At 30.1% G+C, this 16,136-nt stretch overlaps 2 protein-coding genes across 2 annotated transcripts; one reads left to right on the forward strand and one right to left on the reverse strand.

Moving 5' to 3' along the window:
* The first annotated feature begins 3,839 nt into the window (after window positions 1-3,839).
* LOC122610104 (agamous-like MADS-box protein MADS4) lies at window positions 3,840-10,518 on the forward strand. The gene is made up of 8 exons (XM_043783098.1): window positions 3,840-4,034; window positions 5,057-5,138; window positions 8,817-8,884; window positions 9,450-9,549; window positions 9,681-9,722; window positions 9,806-9,847; window positions 10,077-10,222; window positions 10,408-10,518. Exons 1-8 carry the CDS (start codon window positions 3,850-3,852, stop codon window positions 10,487-10,489), a joined length of 747 nt encoding a protein of 248 aa, XP_043639033.1. The 5' UTR covers window positions 3,840-3,849; the 3' UTR covers window positions 10,490-10,518.
* On the reverse strand, window positions 5,712-6,674 carry LOC122578079 (AP2/ERF and B3 domain-containing transcription factor At1g50680-like). The gene has a single exon (XM_043749948.1). It carries the CDS (start codon window positions 6,672-6,674, stop codon window positions 5,712-5,714), a length of 963 nt encoding a protein of 320 aa, XP_043605883.1.
* Window positions 10,519-16,136: the final 5,618 nt, after the last annotated feature.

The raw sequence follows: 16,136 nt of genomic DNA on the forward strand, positions 1-16,136 counted from the left end.
CATCCCCACTTTTTTCACATCACATTCATTATAAATTTTAATTCGAAACCAAAGTTTTTAATATTAGAGACAATAATAAATTAAATAGTTATGATTTACTGATTGAGCCATCTAGGAAAAGGAACAAGATGACCTAATACCAAAGAATTACTGATTTACTGTAAGTTATACCAAAATCGTTTACTGTAAGTTATGAATTTTGGTTATCAATTGCATGAAATATGGATGCATTTGTTGTGTACATTTTGTGAAATTATTGGTTTCTATTTCAACAATGACAAGACTTGTGCTGTGAGTATTCATAGATTGATAGAGACAAATGTGTCATATTCTTTGTAGGTCCCCACACATAATCAACATTATTCATGGTATAGTATGCTATACACGTATTTTTGGGAGAGGATTCCCTCAAGTTATTTTTCTAACTTGACTCAAGTTAGGAAAATCTATCAAGTTAGGAAAATCTTAACCATTGAATGAAAATTAAGGGCCAAGATTCAAAGATGAAGATCATCTTTGAATCTTAGCCCTTGATTTCCAATCAATGGTCAAGATTATCTTAACATGACTAGTCATGTTATCCCAACATGACTAGTCATGTTGGGTTTTTCCGATCTGAAAACTAAAAGAAAATTACAGTTAATGTAGAAATCATAAACTTGGAAATAAATTATTTTTGTAGTGGATTGGACCTAAAAGGGTCGAAAATGTTTATGATGCTTTTTACATCTCATTTTTAAGATATCTGACTTTAAAATATTAAAAAAAAATAGAAGAAGGAAAATGTCAGTCCCATTTTTTATGAGTTTTAAACCTCCAATGCCTTGACGGTATATGGGGAGGTTAAAATGTAGATGGATTTTACCTCTACCTTAGTAGAGAGACTGCTTTTATTTTCTACCTAAATACAGTAGTAGAAAAGACTCTACAACCTTTGCATAAGACAACGATCGAACCCATAATTTCTGTCTCCAGAAGTCAGGGTGTTTACCACTGATCCGACTTTTATGTCTAGAGACTAGGGTGTTTAAAATATCTTACTTTATTTTCATGAAATACGGGTAACACATTAAAATGTAAGTCAGATACATCAAAATTTAGATACATCAAAATAAATAAATAAATAAAGATCATACTTAATATGGGGTATCAAAACCAAACCAGTGAACCGAAAATTAATTTAGAAAACCGAACTGTTAAAACCGAAAACGAATGAAACCTATTTGTTTGATTTTCTTTTCCTAAAACCGTACAGATTGGTTCAGGTTTTTGTTTTATATGCCAAGAAACCAATCAAAAACTGAACTGAACCAAATATATATTCTAATTTAGGTTAAATTACAAAAGCGGTACCTGACAAATACTCGAATTTGCATTGGTTATATCCTTACAAATTTATTACCTGAGACATACCCATAGTTTACAAAAAGCATACCTCTCGCTGATTAAGCCTAACGAATCGTTAAATATTTTCATGTGCTGCCCACGTGAATATGTAAATGACTACAAAACTTAATGTGAATGTGAGTTACATGGAACTAGTTAGAAAGTTTTGGCATCATCGATACTCGATAGATTATTGATCTTCTTCTGCCACAAGTCCACAACTCGATCAGAAGCCATGCCCGAATCTTAGAAAAATCCCCAGTCATCTTTTAGTATCGATTCGTTGCAACTTAACTAATTAATAAGCCGTGGCCGGACTATATGTGATCAAGTAATTATATGTTGACACGTATGTACCAATGTAATGTAGCAACCAATTATCTAATGGGTTTTTTAAGGTTTTAGTTATGTCACATCTGGACCGTCGAGGATAACTAGTAGCTACCGCTAGATAAGATAATGGAATTATTAATGCTACCTAGCCTAGCCTAGCCTACATTACCATTTGTTCAAATTTCGACCATCATTGATGTTATTCCTATCTCCCCCCCTCTCTTTATCGTACAGTAATAATATATCCAGGAATCAGCACCAGTACCACACCTTCCCTATTCCATGTGTCTTTTGATTTCTTTTTTTTTTTTTGAACGGCTTTTTTTTTTTTTTTTTAATTTCTACTTACGCTCTTATTTCTGAACCCGACCAATTCAGTTTGGCAAAGTGGCGGGTCCCTCTTATAAAACACCCAATTCGATATAAACAACTAACATCTACTATTATATAAGAAGTATACATTTATACTTGTTATATGATGGATGTTTAAATAATACCCATCATACGAGGAGTATATAATACTTTGACTTTTCTAATCAAAGCTCCAATATAGACACATGTAATCATGTATAATGAAATACTCGTACTTGTCAAGAAGTGAATATTTTTACCAAATTTATGAGTGTATGAATAGATGGACCCTTGGCAAATCATTTGATTTTTCAATTGAATAATTAAATTACTACGCATGAGCATGACTATCTATTAATTACTCGTACATTAGTTTGAGTACTATGTAAGATACTAAGATGACATACCATTATTTTTTAGTTTGTTTGTTTATGAAAAAACATACCATGTATATGACATAATTTAGCATAAAAATTATGATAATGATTCTATCAACCAGTGATAGTAATGTAAAGATTCTAAAATCACCTTACTTAGTTGAATTAATTATCAGAGAATCTAAAATGTGTTATGTTACCATCATAAGCCAAATTATATCACTTATTATCACATCTAGGGTCACAACCACAAAATATGATCGTCTATATTCTAATGAGATTCAGGTTAGAGGACAGCTAAATAAAAACAATTACTTCAAAAAAAAAAATATCGACATGTTATTACTTATATTAAAGTTAAAAATGAATTCATAAGTAGAAGTTCCAAAGCACCACATATCATTAATATTTGGTTTTTATGATAGAAGTGTAACACATATACTTCATCAAGTTTTTAATAACTTTACAGCATGTTTTGTTTTACTATATAAAAAATGAAAAATGTTAATTGAGTCCTTTTGAGTTTCACTTAACGCGCATAAAAGTTTGTATATTTTCATATAAAAAATTCACCCATTTAATTTTATGATAAGTATACAACTTTTTGATACACCTTAACGAAAGTCTTTAAAACTTTATTTCATAAAAAATACAAATTAAAGAAAACATAACATTTATAACTAAATTTAATAGTACTTTTTTACCAATTTTGACAAATGCAAAGTAGTTTATAATTACGTCATATATCCACAAAGTGAAAAAAGAGTTACCAACATTTCATTACTTTATTTTGCAATACATATATATAAATAAAATATACACAAAAGAAGAACATAACACTTAGGGGGTGTTTGGCCTAGCTTTTATAAAATGGCTTATGCTTATAAAATATAAGTAGCTTATGGCTTTTTTGCTTTAAATTTATAAGCTTTTTTGTAGTGTTTGGATTAGCTTATAGCTTTTGAAAGAAAAATGAAAGAAAATAAGCTAAAAAGCTTGGTAAAGATGGCTTCTCAAAAATGGCTTATATAAGCTAATAAGCCTAAGCAAATAAGCCCACACAAACATTAAAAAATAGCTTATTTTATTTTCATAAGCAAAAAAGCCATGAAAATAAGCTAACCCAAACACCCCTTTAAAACTAAATTCAATCGGTAGTACTTTTGACCCAATTTTGACAAATACAAAGTAGTTTATAAAATACGTACCTTTATTTAAAAAAAAGTTGATAACCATATCTAGTCTAGATACATTAGTATACGTATATATGTAGTATAAACTAAAAGCTAAAACTAAAACGTGTATAAAGAGACAAGAGATCATATTAAAATCTTGTGTGCATATATTGTAGTGAGTGACTAATTAAGTGTGTGAGAGCGAGCGAGCGAGCGAGAGAGAGAGAATGGGTAGAGGGAGAGTTGAACTTAAGAGAATAGAGAACAAAATCAATAGGCAAGTCACCTTTGCCAAACGCAGAAATGGACTTTTGAAAAAAGCTTATGAGCTTTCTGTTCTTTGTGATGCTGAAGTTGCTTTGATCATCTTCTCTAACCGTGGCAAACTTTATGAATTTTGTAGCAGCTCAAGGTACACGTACACTTCACCATATATATACATGTAATATGTGTGTACATTTGTTATCTCGATCTATGTTAAGTACGTACTCCAATCATTAATTATTTGGAATGTGCTTGCTTTTATTAGATCTAAGCAAAAAGTGAATTTCTTTGCTTTTACTATCATTATATCGATCAATTTGCTGTTTTCACGAATGCCTTGGCGTTTATGGAATTTGGTTCTGTTTGTTAGATCTGCTAGCTAGTGGAAAGCTATATATGAAAAAAGAAGTGTTGTGTACATATATCTTTCTTATTATTGTATATCTTATAGTAGTACTATAGTAGCTATATATATTCTCTTTTTCTAGTACTCCATTTTTGTATAAATGTAACGCCATTTTTGTTTTTGTGCCTTGCTTGTGGTTTTATTGGTAGCTTCGTATTCTAGCTTTCTCTATGGTTTGGTCTTATGGATTTGTTTTTGCTCATGAAAATTATTACTACTATTGCACAAAGACTTGTCATTCTAGCTATATAGCAGAATACATACATTTTCTCTGTCTACCTTTCTTTTTGTGTTTTTTTTTTTTTTTTTTTTTTTTTTTTCCCGATAGACAGCTAGATCGATTTCTTATAAATATTCATTCGATATCTCTTATGTTTCAGATCTCTAACATGAGACTACTATATTTGTGGGTGCATAATTCTCATAGTTCATATATGGCTCCATCTTTAATTAGGGTTTGGTTTTGTATCTAGCTAATATTTAAGATCTGAGAATGATGAGAGTTTGACATCGATCCGTTGTAATTATCTGAGATAACATTAAATCTCAAAAACAGATAGCTAGCTTGTAAAAAGTTGATCAGTCATCTTCCATATCTGATTTTGACTTCAAGATATGTGAGATGATTAATACACTGAATCATTATAATGTCAAGTATATTTTCTCCTTTTTTCATTATATAAGTTTTCTGCAGTTTGATATACAATAATTTTAATTCTAGTTATGCTTATTGTTACATGAATGTGGTCCAAATCTTGTAGCAGCATGCTCAAAACGCTTGAGAGGTATCAAAAATGCAACTATGGAGCACCGGAGTCAAATGTCGTCTCTGCAAGAGAGGCACTGGTGAGTAATTAATTTTCTGATCCTTCTCTCAATATATCGCTTTGATAAATTGGCATTAATTCCATCGATCAAATATATTTAATTACCAGATCCAATAAGTGGCCGGCTATAAACTCAATATGCCATGTTAGAGGTTTCATATACGAATTGAAGTAACATTTAATTAATGGAATAGTATTTGACACAATGGGCAAACAACCTTTGAGTCCTACCTTAATTCCTTACGTTCAACCCTGACCCGCCGGCCTGAATATCTAACATGGTCTACAACAATAAATAATATGTGAACTGAAAATAGGAATCTTTATAAAGATCGAGGCAAATTATGAACTCTCATTTATTAGAACACATTATATTATTTACTACTAATAATGCAATGCAAAAAAAAAAAAAAAAAAGAGTAAAAATTATACTCGTATTACTCATCATAAACATACTATTAATCGATAAAACCTGATGTGGACTCATAAAAAGGCCATATCATAGATAAAGAGGCCCAAAAGATATTACTAATAAAAAACAAAACTGGCCGCCAAAAAAAAAAAAAAATACTCCTATTACTCGATCGACTAATTATCCAATGATTTGGACACCAAATAGCTTCAACCCATTGGTCTTCACAATATTATTATCATTGCTTGTTGTTTGATCATCAATAGTAGTTTCATCTTTTATCATCCTGGTGTGATCATCATCTTTCATCAAACTGATCTCATCGGCCTCACAGAAGCCAAGTTTTAAATTCGTTCCCATAATATTCCTGGAAGACAAACACGTGTCGATAACCCAGAATCTCAAATCCGGATTCTCATGATAATACTCGTAAAAAGTAATCTTGTCTGTTGCCATCAATTTCTTCTCTTTAACAAACTGATTCCACCCCTTGGCAAACACAAAACTCTGGCTACTCTTCCAATAACAATACCGAAATTTCCACAGCCTTTTTTGCGTATCGTAGAAAGATAAATGTACCTCATCATTCGCAAAACCTTCAGAGTCAGCCGGCACCTTAGGGAAATATCTTTCAGCATATTTTTTAGGAATAACTAACCTGTTAAGTTTACCCACATCACTTGGGGTTAATTCCTTTTGAAAAAGTAGTCTACAAGAATAACCATAATTTGCCTTCAGCAGGTTGTTATAATCACAATTATTATCTGTTCCCAATGTTTGCCTTCTGAAATCATCAAACTTGGATTGATAAGACCCATCTTTAATCATGGCTAAAATCCTTCCGGTGTCATAAAGACTTTGAAAACTTTCCTCTTGAAGCGTTGTCTTAGTCCAAGGGAAATTCTGAGGGGCGTCTACAAGTTTGATAGACGCCCTGTCATAAGCAATGGCGGCGTCTATTTCAGATTTGAACGTCCCTAGCCAAATACGTTGGTTCTTTGTGTATATCTGAGCACCCCAATGTCCATTATGCTGTGCAACCACCCCTTTGTATCTCTGCGAATAACTACTGCAGTTATTATCCACCACTTTCGGATCATAGTCGCCTCCATAGTTCTGATCATCTGATGAATGGCCCTCCATTGATAATATCTCTGCCAAAAAAATCGCTACAAGAATGTAAGTATCAACATTAATTCTTGAAAACATATATATATATATACATGATTCTTGAAAACTTATACATTACTCACATCTGGAACCTACACACCTACAATAACTGAAAACATATACATTACTCAAATCTGGATCATACTTACATACACACACCTATAACGAATTCGAACACAAAATCAAACACTGGGTTCGATCAAGACTAAAAACTTCAGTAACAAAGACGAAAACTTTATCAACGCCATTGAAGATTGATACATTGATAACTAATCAACAGAATTAATTGTTCAATGGAACTTAATTATATACGGAGTAATTAAACTATTACGAGTATCATGTGTGTGTGTGTGTGTATAAAAAGTACTTATGATGAAACAAAAGAATTAGTTGATTATACTCTGCGAAAATAGTAATATAAAAATAATGATGAGAATAGTCTGAAATTGCGACAAGAAACTAACCTTTGGTATCTGAATAAGCTGGGGACGCAGGGATTGTATAAAATTCGTTGTTCTTCAGGGTGGAGAATATATATATATAAAGGTGTGGACTTTATGTATTTTGAAGGTTCTAAGAAGTTGCTGGTCTAAATTTAATTGGAAAGTCATTTTAGGTAATTAACTCATCATTCCTAAATAATTTGCTCTGTGTTAGAAGCTTGCCAAAGTTAGTTTTTTCACAATCATTACAAATAATATATATAATAATTAATAGATATAATGTTTAGCGCTTAACAAAACTAATTATTATAATAATATACGTATAATATACATACATACATCTCTTTCAAATCTATTCTTGAAATATATGGAAAGTTTACAAACGGCTAGTCATTACATATACTCCAATTTGAAGTTGTACATCCAAACTTGGAAATAGTCTTTCTTCGTTTATATATTTGTCATTATTATAGTACTTAAATAAGAATTTTGATAATGCCACCCAATATATGTTGTTAAATGCCAAAATTAAGTGTTTCTTAATATATAAAGCATATTTTTTGAATTTCTTTTAACAATAAAATACAATTTTTATACATTTAATCACTTATTACTAAAGTCATGACAAGCTATCAACACCCTTTAAATAAACATATTCCAACAATATGGGTCAATTGTTGATATCTTATTGTGGTACAAATAATACATGTGTATAAATATTATTATTTTTTTGTAATATTTTGCGTTTAATGGAAAAAGTAATTACTTATGATATTAGATGATATGAATCTTAAATTTAATAAAATATTTTGCTAATAACAGTCTTATGAGTTATCATTAATATCCATAAAATATAAAGTTGAGTTTTTTATATAAAATTAAAGGGTGAACTTATAATATAAATACTAATAATATGCGTCCCTTAATGTTGTAGTTAGAATTTTTTATTCTTTTTTAATAAATGGTAAACATATATAGTCGAAGAGACTATGGTTGATTATTTTTTTAGACATACATGCGTGTTTTCAGGACATATAGTCATATTCTATCAACAACAATTTTATGGTGTCTTGATAAATTAAAAATGACTTCGGGTATGTGTTAAAAAGTAAATCCTAACATGAAAATTACGAAGCTTTAGTAAGAAGAAAAGAACCTCTATAAAATTTAGTAAATATGTCTGGATAAAGTTTTATCTAGTTTGTTATTTTTATCAACAAATTAATTTGGTTTAGTTAAGAAGTTGACTGATTTTGTTTATTTGTGATATATCTTCAAATCAAGGAGATACAAATAAATAATGTATACGATACGTATCTAAATTTGTTTATGCCAAATAATCGAGTTTAAAATAAACTTGATAAGATTGGAATTGGATGTGTTATCGAAGTTATATATCTTCGGTAACTAGTTTGTAACTATAATAACTTCATGGTTTCATAGAACAAAAATACATGAATTAACGAATAGCTGTACGCATCGCATATGCCTAATGCCCTGTAGATTTTGAAACTTTTGGATGGTAATTATGAATAAACTTACAAATTAAACTTTTCTTTTATTATAACAATAATCATCATTAAACATGAATATATGAGTCCTAATTCCTTTCATATTGTGGTAATTTAGTAGGATATGATTTACGATTAGCTTTTGTTTTTCATGGTTTTAGGAGCTAAGTAGTCAACAGGAGTATATGAAACTTAAGGCACGGTATGAAGCCTTACAACAATCGCAAAGGTAATCATCGATGGAAAGTGAATGGTTTCAATAATGGCTAAAAACAATCGCTAACTATTTGGAGGGTCAATGCAACTTGATCAGTTGGTTTGGGTCAACCTAATTAGTCAGGCAAACGACTATCCACGCTGGCTAGCTATATCTCTCGATCACCAAATTATGGTGGGGGGCGTTACCTTAATCGAAAACTATGTCATTCCAAACAAAAGTATAAATATATAAAAAAATTAATGCATTATTTGTGAATACAAAAACATGAATGAGATGATATTCAAGTTTGAACAGTTTATGATGTTTGTGGTTTCAGCTCATACACTTCATAAAGAATTTTGACCTGTCTCATATGTTTCTTTGACTTATATCGAGTATTTTAGCTTAACCAATTTATTTGACATAATGTTTTCATCATAGTTAAAAAAAAAATTAGTTTAATCTACAAAATGGACAAGTTAGACATAGGTCAAAATTAGTTGACGTACATGTCTAGTAATTAACCTAATACTAGCGAGTAATCATCAAATGAATAATAACTGATCGATCTGGGTGTTTGACGTACGTACACTAGGAATCTCCTGGGTGAGGATCTTGGTCCTTTGAGCTGCAAGGAGCTTGAGTCCCTAGAAAGGCAGCTCGATACATCTCTCAAACATATCAGATCAGCTCGGGTATGCTGCTGACCTACATACATAATTTGTTTATTATTCAAATGAGACTATTAGTTTTACAGCAGGCTGAAAAATGTTAGATAAAAACATGCCTTTAAACTTAATGAGTTTGTATATATTTGAGCTTATAGACGCAAGTTTTGTTGGACACACTTTCGGATCTTCAAAGAAAGGTAAGATAACATCAACATCTCGAAGGTTTATTTACGAGAAACCAATTTGTATCCATCTTCTGATTATAGTTCTTCAATTTCAGGAGAATGCACTAAATGAAGCAAACCATACCTTGAAGCAAAGGGTATATATGTTAATTATGCCATATTATTTGCGTGTTTATGTAATAATGTTATTTTCTTTAGGCTGCGCCCATATGTCATCCTCATTTCTTTTCATTTATATCTCTTAAAACTTAGAACCATGGAACAATAAAATGAAAAACCAAGTGAAAATTTTTGCTTTTTAGAAGCAAAAACCGAATGAAACAGAACTTGTATATAACATAATGGTACAATTGGTTTAATTTGCAGTTAATGGAAGGAAATCAAATAAGTTCACTTCATTGGTATCCACATGCTCAACAAGAAGTGTGTTATGATAGACAATATGTACCTCAACAACAAAGCAATGAAGCCTTCTTTCATCCACTTGATTGTGGGCCCACTCTACAAATCGGGTAAGCCCAATAAGATCTTAAATCCAGTAACACTTCGATAAAATAAAGACTGTTTAACATTAATCTAATTCGGGCCTTATAAAGGACATAAAAAATAACTATAATTCTAATACAAATTAATGTTCGGAAAAAAAAAATTTCTAATACAAATTAAAATACATTGGACATGTATTGGCATGCTATAGGTATCAAACGGATCTACTAACAGCTGCTGCGGGAGTAGGCCCAAGTATGAATAACTACATCCAAGGATGGATGCCATGTTAAAGAAAATAACAAAATAATATCAGTTTATGGGTGCATAAAAATAGATCCCAAAAGTGTGTTTAGTTAATCATTGTTAAATGTAAGTCATTTGAAGGGAATTGAATTCGAACAAGCTAATGACAACACATCTATGTAATTGCTGAAAAGGTTGTTGTAAATCTCTGATGACACTTTTATATCCGTAGAATTTTTAAGCAACCGATTCGCATATGTTTGGTTAAAACGTGTTGGGCATTTTTTACACATATGTTTCCACTGGAAGCTTTAGGATCGTTAAATTATAATATTACTTATATGATGTATGAAAATAACGATCAATAATACCAATAATATATTATATTAGGTGGAAAATATATAAAACGTGTGAGCATCAAACTTATACATCATACATTATTGATTTGTCGAGTGATGGTTGTACACTTTTCACTTTTCATCGATTAACTTTTTGAAGACTTGTTGTGTTGTGCCATAAAGTCTTCGGATTATAATAATGATATGAAACATGAATTGAGTGGTTGAGATTTAAGGGTATTATAGGTATATCAGCTAAGGATGTTTAAATTAGTGAATAAAGAAGATGAGTATTATAGGTACTTCAAATCATGAATTGAGATTTTTAAAAAGGGCAAAATGCTTTATAAGATAGTATAGATAGATATAACATAATCAAGAGATCTTTGTAACCATTTTTAAAAAATATTTTTTTTTATCTATTTTTAAAGTGTTTACTTAGATCATTTGTGATATTTTACCACTGGCTATCAAAATTTAGTAGCATGTTTGGTTTTGTGAAACAGATTTAAAAAATGGCAGACAAGATTAAAAAAAAATAGCCTTTTATGGTTCAGCCCAGTTAATGGTTCTAACTTGGTCGTTTAAATCTAAAATTCTTAATTTACCTTTTTTTTAAAGTTTCTGGAGTCTCATTCAACGTTGCAGGATCGTAAATTTGAGATGAAAAAAAAAAAATTTAGGGACTAAGAGATCCTGTGCATTTACCCTTAACATTCTATTTATTTTTGTTTTAGCCGTTAAATATAAAAATAAATTTAATTTTGTATTCGATATAAAACGCATTTGTCAAATTTACGAGACTTTAATTAAGTAACATTTGTCAAATTTAGGCGGCTAGATTTGGAACCTATGTTAATTATTAAATTAAAGAAAAGGCTAACTAATGATTGTTAGCGTAAATAAAAAAAATTACATTAATATCAAAAAATAATATATTATTTGAAGTTTATGATAAAAGTATAAATATAAAAATTTGTTATATGTTAATAACAGTCCAGCAAGATCCTCAAAATTTATTTTTATAAAACAAAAAAAAAAAAATCATACTAATTGTTCCAATATCTATGATGTATTTTGCTGTTGTTGAATGTTAATCTAGGTAGAGGCGGTATAAGAAAAAAATCTCAGAGAAGGCAAAATAAAAAATTCTGTGAAATAAAAATATAAAAAAGGTCAAAATATTAAAAACATATAGGTAATTTTTTAAAATCGATAAAAAATTTGAAAATACATGATAAAATCTAAATTTTGAGGGAGACGTTTGCCACCTTTGGCTCCATGTGGTACTGCCCCTGAATCTGGGTGCATAGAAATGGTTTTAATGAAAAAGAATAACAGTAAACCTCATGAAGTGATCATTCTAATGAGGGATGAAAAATATTACGGGTATGAATTTGGGTACTTAGTAGAGTTGGTGTAATTAATTTGAAAAAGATAAAGGGAGTTAAAAGTTAATAGTAATCCTAAGCACATACAAAAAATGAACAGAACCCATCTACAAGAGTACAAGACTTCGATCAACACAAGAAAAGAAGCTAATGAAATCAAATCATATTTAAAAGTATATATATTTGTTGTCATGATAATAACAAAACATAACATAACAAATTGTTATTCTGATACCCAAGTAAATGATATTTTTATAATAACAATAAAATAAATAACGAGTTATTATTAAGATTTTAGATTAAATTTTTAGTTGTCGAATTTAACATGTTAGTCACTTTTTATCGAAGCCAAGTTTAAAAAAAAAAAAAAAAATCATTTTCTTTTGCATTTTTGATCTCTAAACTAATTTTTTAAACTAAGAGCGAGGCGACCTCAACCCTTAGATGGTGTTTGTTTAATAACTTAATAAAAATGTTGTGACTTAATCAATAATACTTAATCCATAAAATCATCAAAGGTATTTGTTTTTTTCTTTAACTTAATAAACAAAAATTAAAAAACTGTATTAAGTTTTTTTTTTGAACAGCAAATTTCAAATTTGGGCTAAGTGACATGCCTCTTCATATGTCCAACTCCAATTCTAGAGGAAACTCATACTGAGAAAACCCATGTCTCCGTTTCTGAGAACATTTTGCTCACACCAGAATTTGAACCCAAGACCTCTCAATCTCAGACTCCACCATATACCAATTCATCTATTGATGATTGGTAAAAAACTGTATTAAGTACTTAACACTTTATCAATTCAGTTATTAAAAACACAAATATTCCCTTAGTCGCTTAAAACTTTATAAGAAGTCTCTATTCACCTTCTACGTCAGATAGGTGGCTTATTGGCTCGAATGGTTTTTTCCTCTACGGTTAAATTTGGTCCCCAGCTTTACATACACCTTACATATGTATTTGTTCATTTTACACACATGAAACACTTCTAGAGTATCATATGGCACATATTACTATACCGGGTTACATAGGCTCACTTCAGGGTTTTTGACTTTTGAGATGCTTTTTACATATTTACGTAACACCATATGAAAAGTTAGTCTTATACATACCTTCTATCCTAAAGCATATCTTCTGTTTACCTCCTTAAATTATTTGATTCCAATTCCAATTCCAATTCCAACGAGACATGACGATGACAATAATTTGACTTCTCTAAAAATAAATGATAGCCGCTTGCACATTTGACTTTTAAAACTAAAACAAAAAAAATTAAAAAGAAGAAAAGAACATAAAAGAGGCCATGAGTAACAAGATCCAATACGATATTGCTAAGAATCGTCTCCTTTTTCTCAACCCCACGCGCTGTTAAGGTGCACGATAATCCAATACGATATTGGATAAGGTGGTACGTCAACGAAAACCGCCGACACTGCTGCAACATGCCTGGTACGTCTCTCCACGCTCCGTGAATCACCAATCCCTTTTACATAGACGAAACTACAACTTCAGTCCTTAGAGTATTCATGAAATTGCAAACTGCAAATTGCATTTATTAACACGTTTCGCTGCTTTATTCATCCAAAATTGAATTGGATAGCCTGTCTTCGTTCTATAACAGCTAGAGTACAATATGGATGTAAAAATAAAAAATATAAAAATCATGTGCTCTTCGAACACTAAAGTTTGTCTCAAATCGAGCATGTTCAAGCTAAACAGTTTGCCGACCTGAACTCGACCATGAGAACAAAGAATACCTTTATAAGGCAAATACAACATTTACATGCTTTTTGTTAACGTATTACCATGAATAACATGTACTTTTGGCAAAAAAGAAAAAAAGATTTTTATAAGGCAAATAACCTTTACATTAGTTTTCTAACCTTCATTACACATAAAAATCGCAGAAGATAAAAGAAAATTTATGTGAAAGAATAAAGTTTATTTTTTATAATAAAAATTAGAGTTTTGTTAATGATAGTATTAATTAATTTGATACATTAAAATTTACACTTTGTCATATGTAAATTTCAAGGGACAGTTATTGATATATAAAGCACTACTTTTTATGCATGTAATAAGCTGTTAATGACTATCATTTCCATGTTAAATATTTTTATAAATAAATGATGAAATTTTTTAATTAATTTTTTTTTCAAACCGAAGGAATATAATAATTTTTCTTTAGTTAAATCTTTTTGAGAGCTACAATATGTAACATATATATACTTGGATAAATTAAATTTTATATATTTATTATATATGGGTAACACTCCGGTGAGAACACTTTTAAAATAAGAACGGTGAGAACACTTAAAAACATCATTTTGATGCATTAAAAGTCCATAAAACTAGCAATGTGCATAACTAATTATCATTATTTAAGTGTTTAACAACACATTGATCCTTCAAAATCGAAAAAATCATGTTTTTTGTTTTGTGCGTCCATCTTGGATGCATATTATCAAAATGATGCATCCAACAAAAAACATTATTTTTTTCGATTTTGACGGATTCATGTGTTGTTAAACACTTAAATAATGATAATTAGATATGCACTATGTCAGTTTTATGAACTTTTAATGCATCAAAATGTAGTTTTTAACTGTTCTTATTTGTTCTCATTTTAAGTTGGTTCTCATTTGATTGTCACCCTATAATATAGATATATAAATTTTATATATGGATATCACTATTTTTAAGTCGACCAACGTTCAATCCTCACTCTCACCAATTGTTGGTGATATCATAATAAGACGGTAGACAATGGCCAATGGTTAGGAGGATAGCAACGCGTTAGGTATTATCGATAATCACGATCTCATCACCATATCCGGTTCCCACTTATAAGACTCATCTCGACCCATCTCCGTCGGGGAAGTAAGTTACATCCACATACTCATCCCTGTTGCGTATCGAGATCCTCATCGGGTAATCGAGAATATCTTTTTTTTTTAGAACAAGAATAAATTTATTGAAGTAAAAAATAACCAAAAGAATTATAGTTCGACCTTTTATTTCATATAGCAGGGATATAATTCAATTTTACAATTTATATCTATGTTAAGTAATCAATAAACAAAGCGTGACATTTAAAAGTTTGTAACCAAAAGATTAAACTTAAAATGGTATTATTAAATATTATATAATTTTTTCGACTTCAGGTATAGGAATCAGGGATTTATGAGAACTCATTTCCGTCGAGGAATAAAATCGCATCTCCATACCCGTATTCATCCACATTCAGCTCGATAATTCCCGGGTCAAACCAGGCTGGGTATCGAATTCCTTGCGGTATGTGTATTTTTGTCACCCCTAATGGTCACTGAGTCTAGTCCAAATGCAATTAGGTTTTACTGTAATGGTTTTGGGTGGTGAATATTTCTAGAATTAAAGATGAAAGACTAAGTTACCCAAATTAGCTAGTATAAACAAGTATAAGTATATTCTTTTGCTATTAAAGAGAATTGAATGTTTTGTTTTGTTTTGTTTTGTTTTTAACAGTCGACATTAGATTAGATTACTATCGACTATATACAAGCTTCAATATACATCAAAAGACACCAAGACATAAACTAAAGTTACAATAAAGTGAATGGTATCTAAATACCCAAATACCTAAATCACAAAATAATAATAATAATAATAATAATAATAATAATAATAATAATAATAATAATAGTTTTGTTAATGACGGCTCTTAGGGCTATCAGTATTAATTAATTTGATGCATTAAAATTTGTACTCTGTCTTGTGAAAATTCAAACGACGGTTATTGATATATAAAGTAATACTTTTTATGCATCTAATAAGCTCTTAATGACATGATAACACTTAATGTTGTCATTATCATTTTCCTAATAATAATAATAATTAAAAAAAAAAATTTTTGTGATAAATAAGTTTTCTTTTTACCCAATTCGCTATACGATATTTGTTAGCCAAATAGCCGGTGGCAACC

This window comes from Erigeron canadensis, chromosome 8 (genome assembly GCF_010389155.1).
Source record: "Erigeron canadensis isolate Cc75 chromosome 8, C_canadensis_v1, whole genome shotgun sequence".
NCBI classification, from domain to species: domain Eukaryota; kingdom Viridiplantae; phylum Streptophyta; class Magnoliopsida; order Asterales; family Asteraceae; genus Erigeron; species Erigeron canadensis.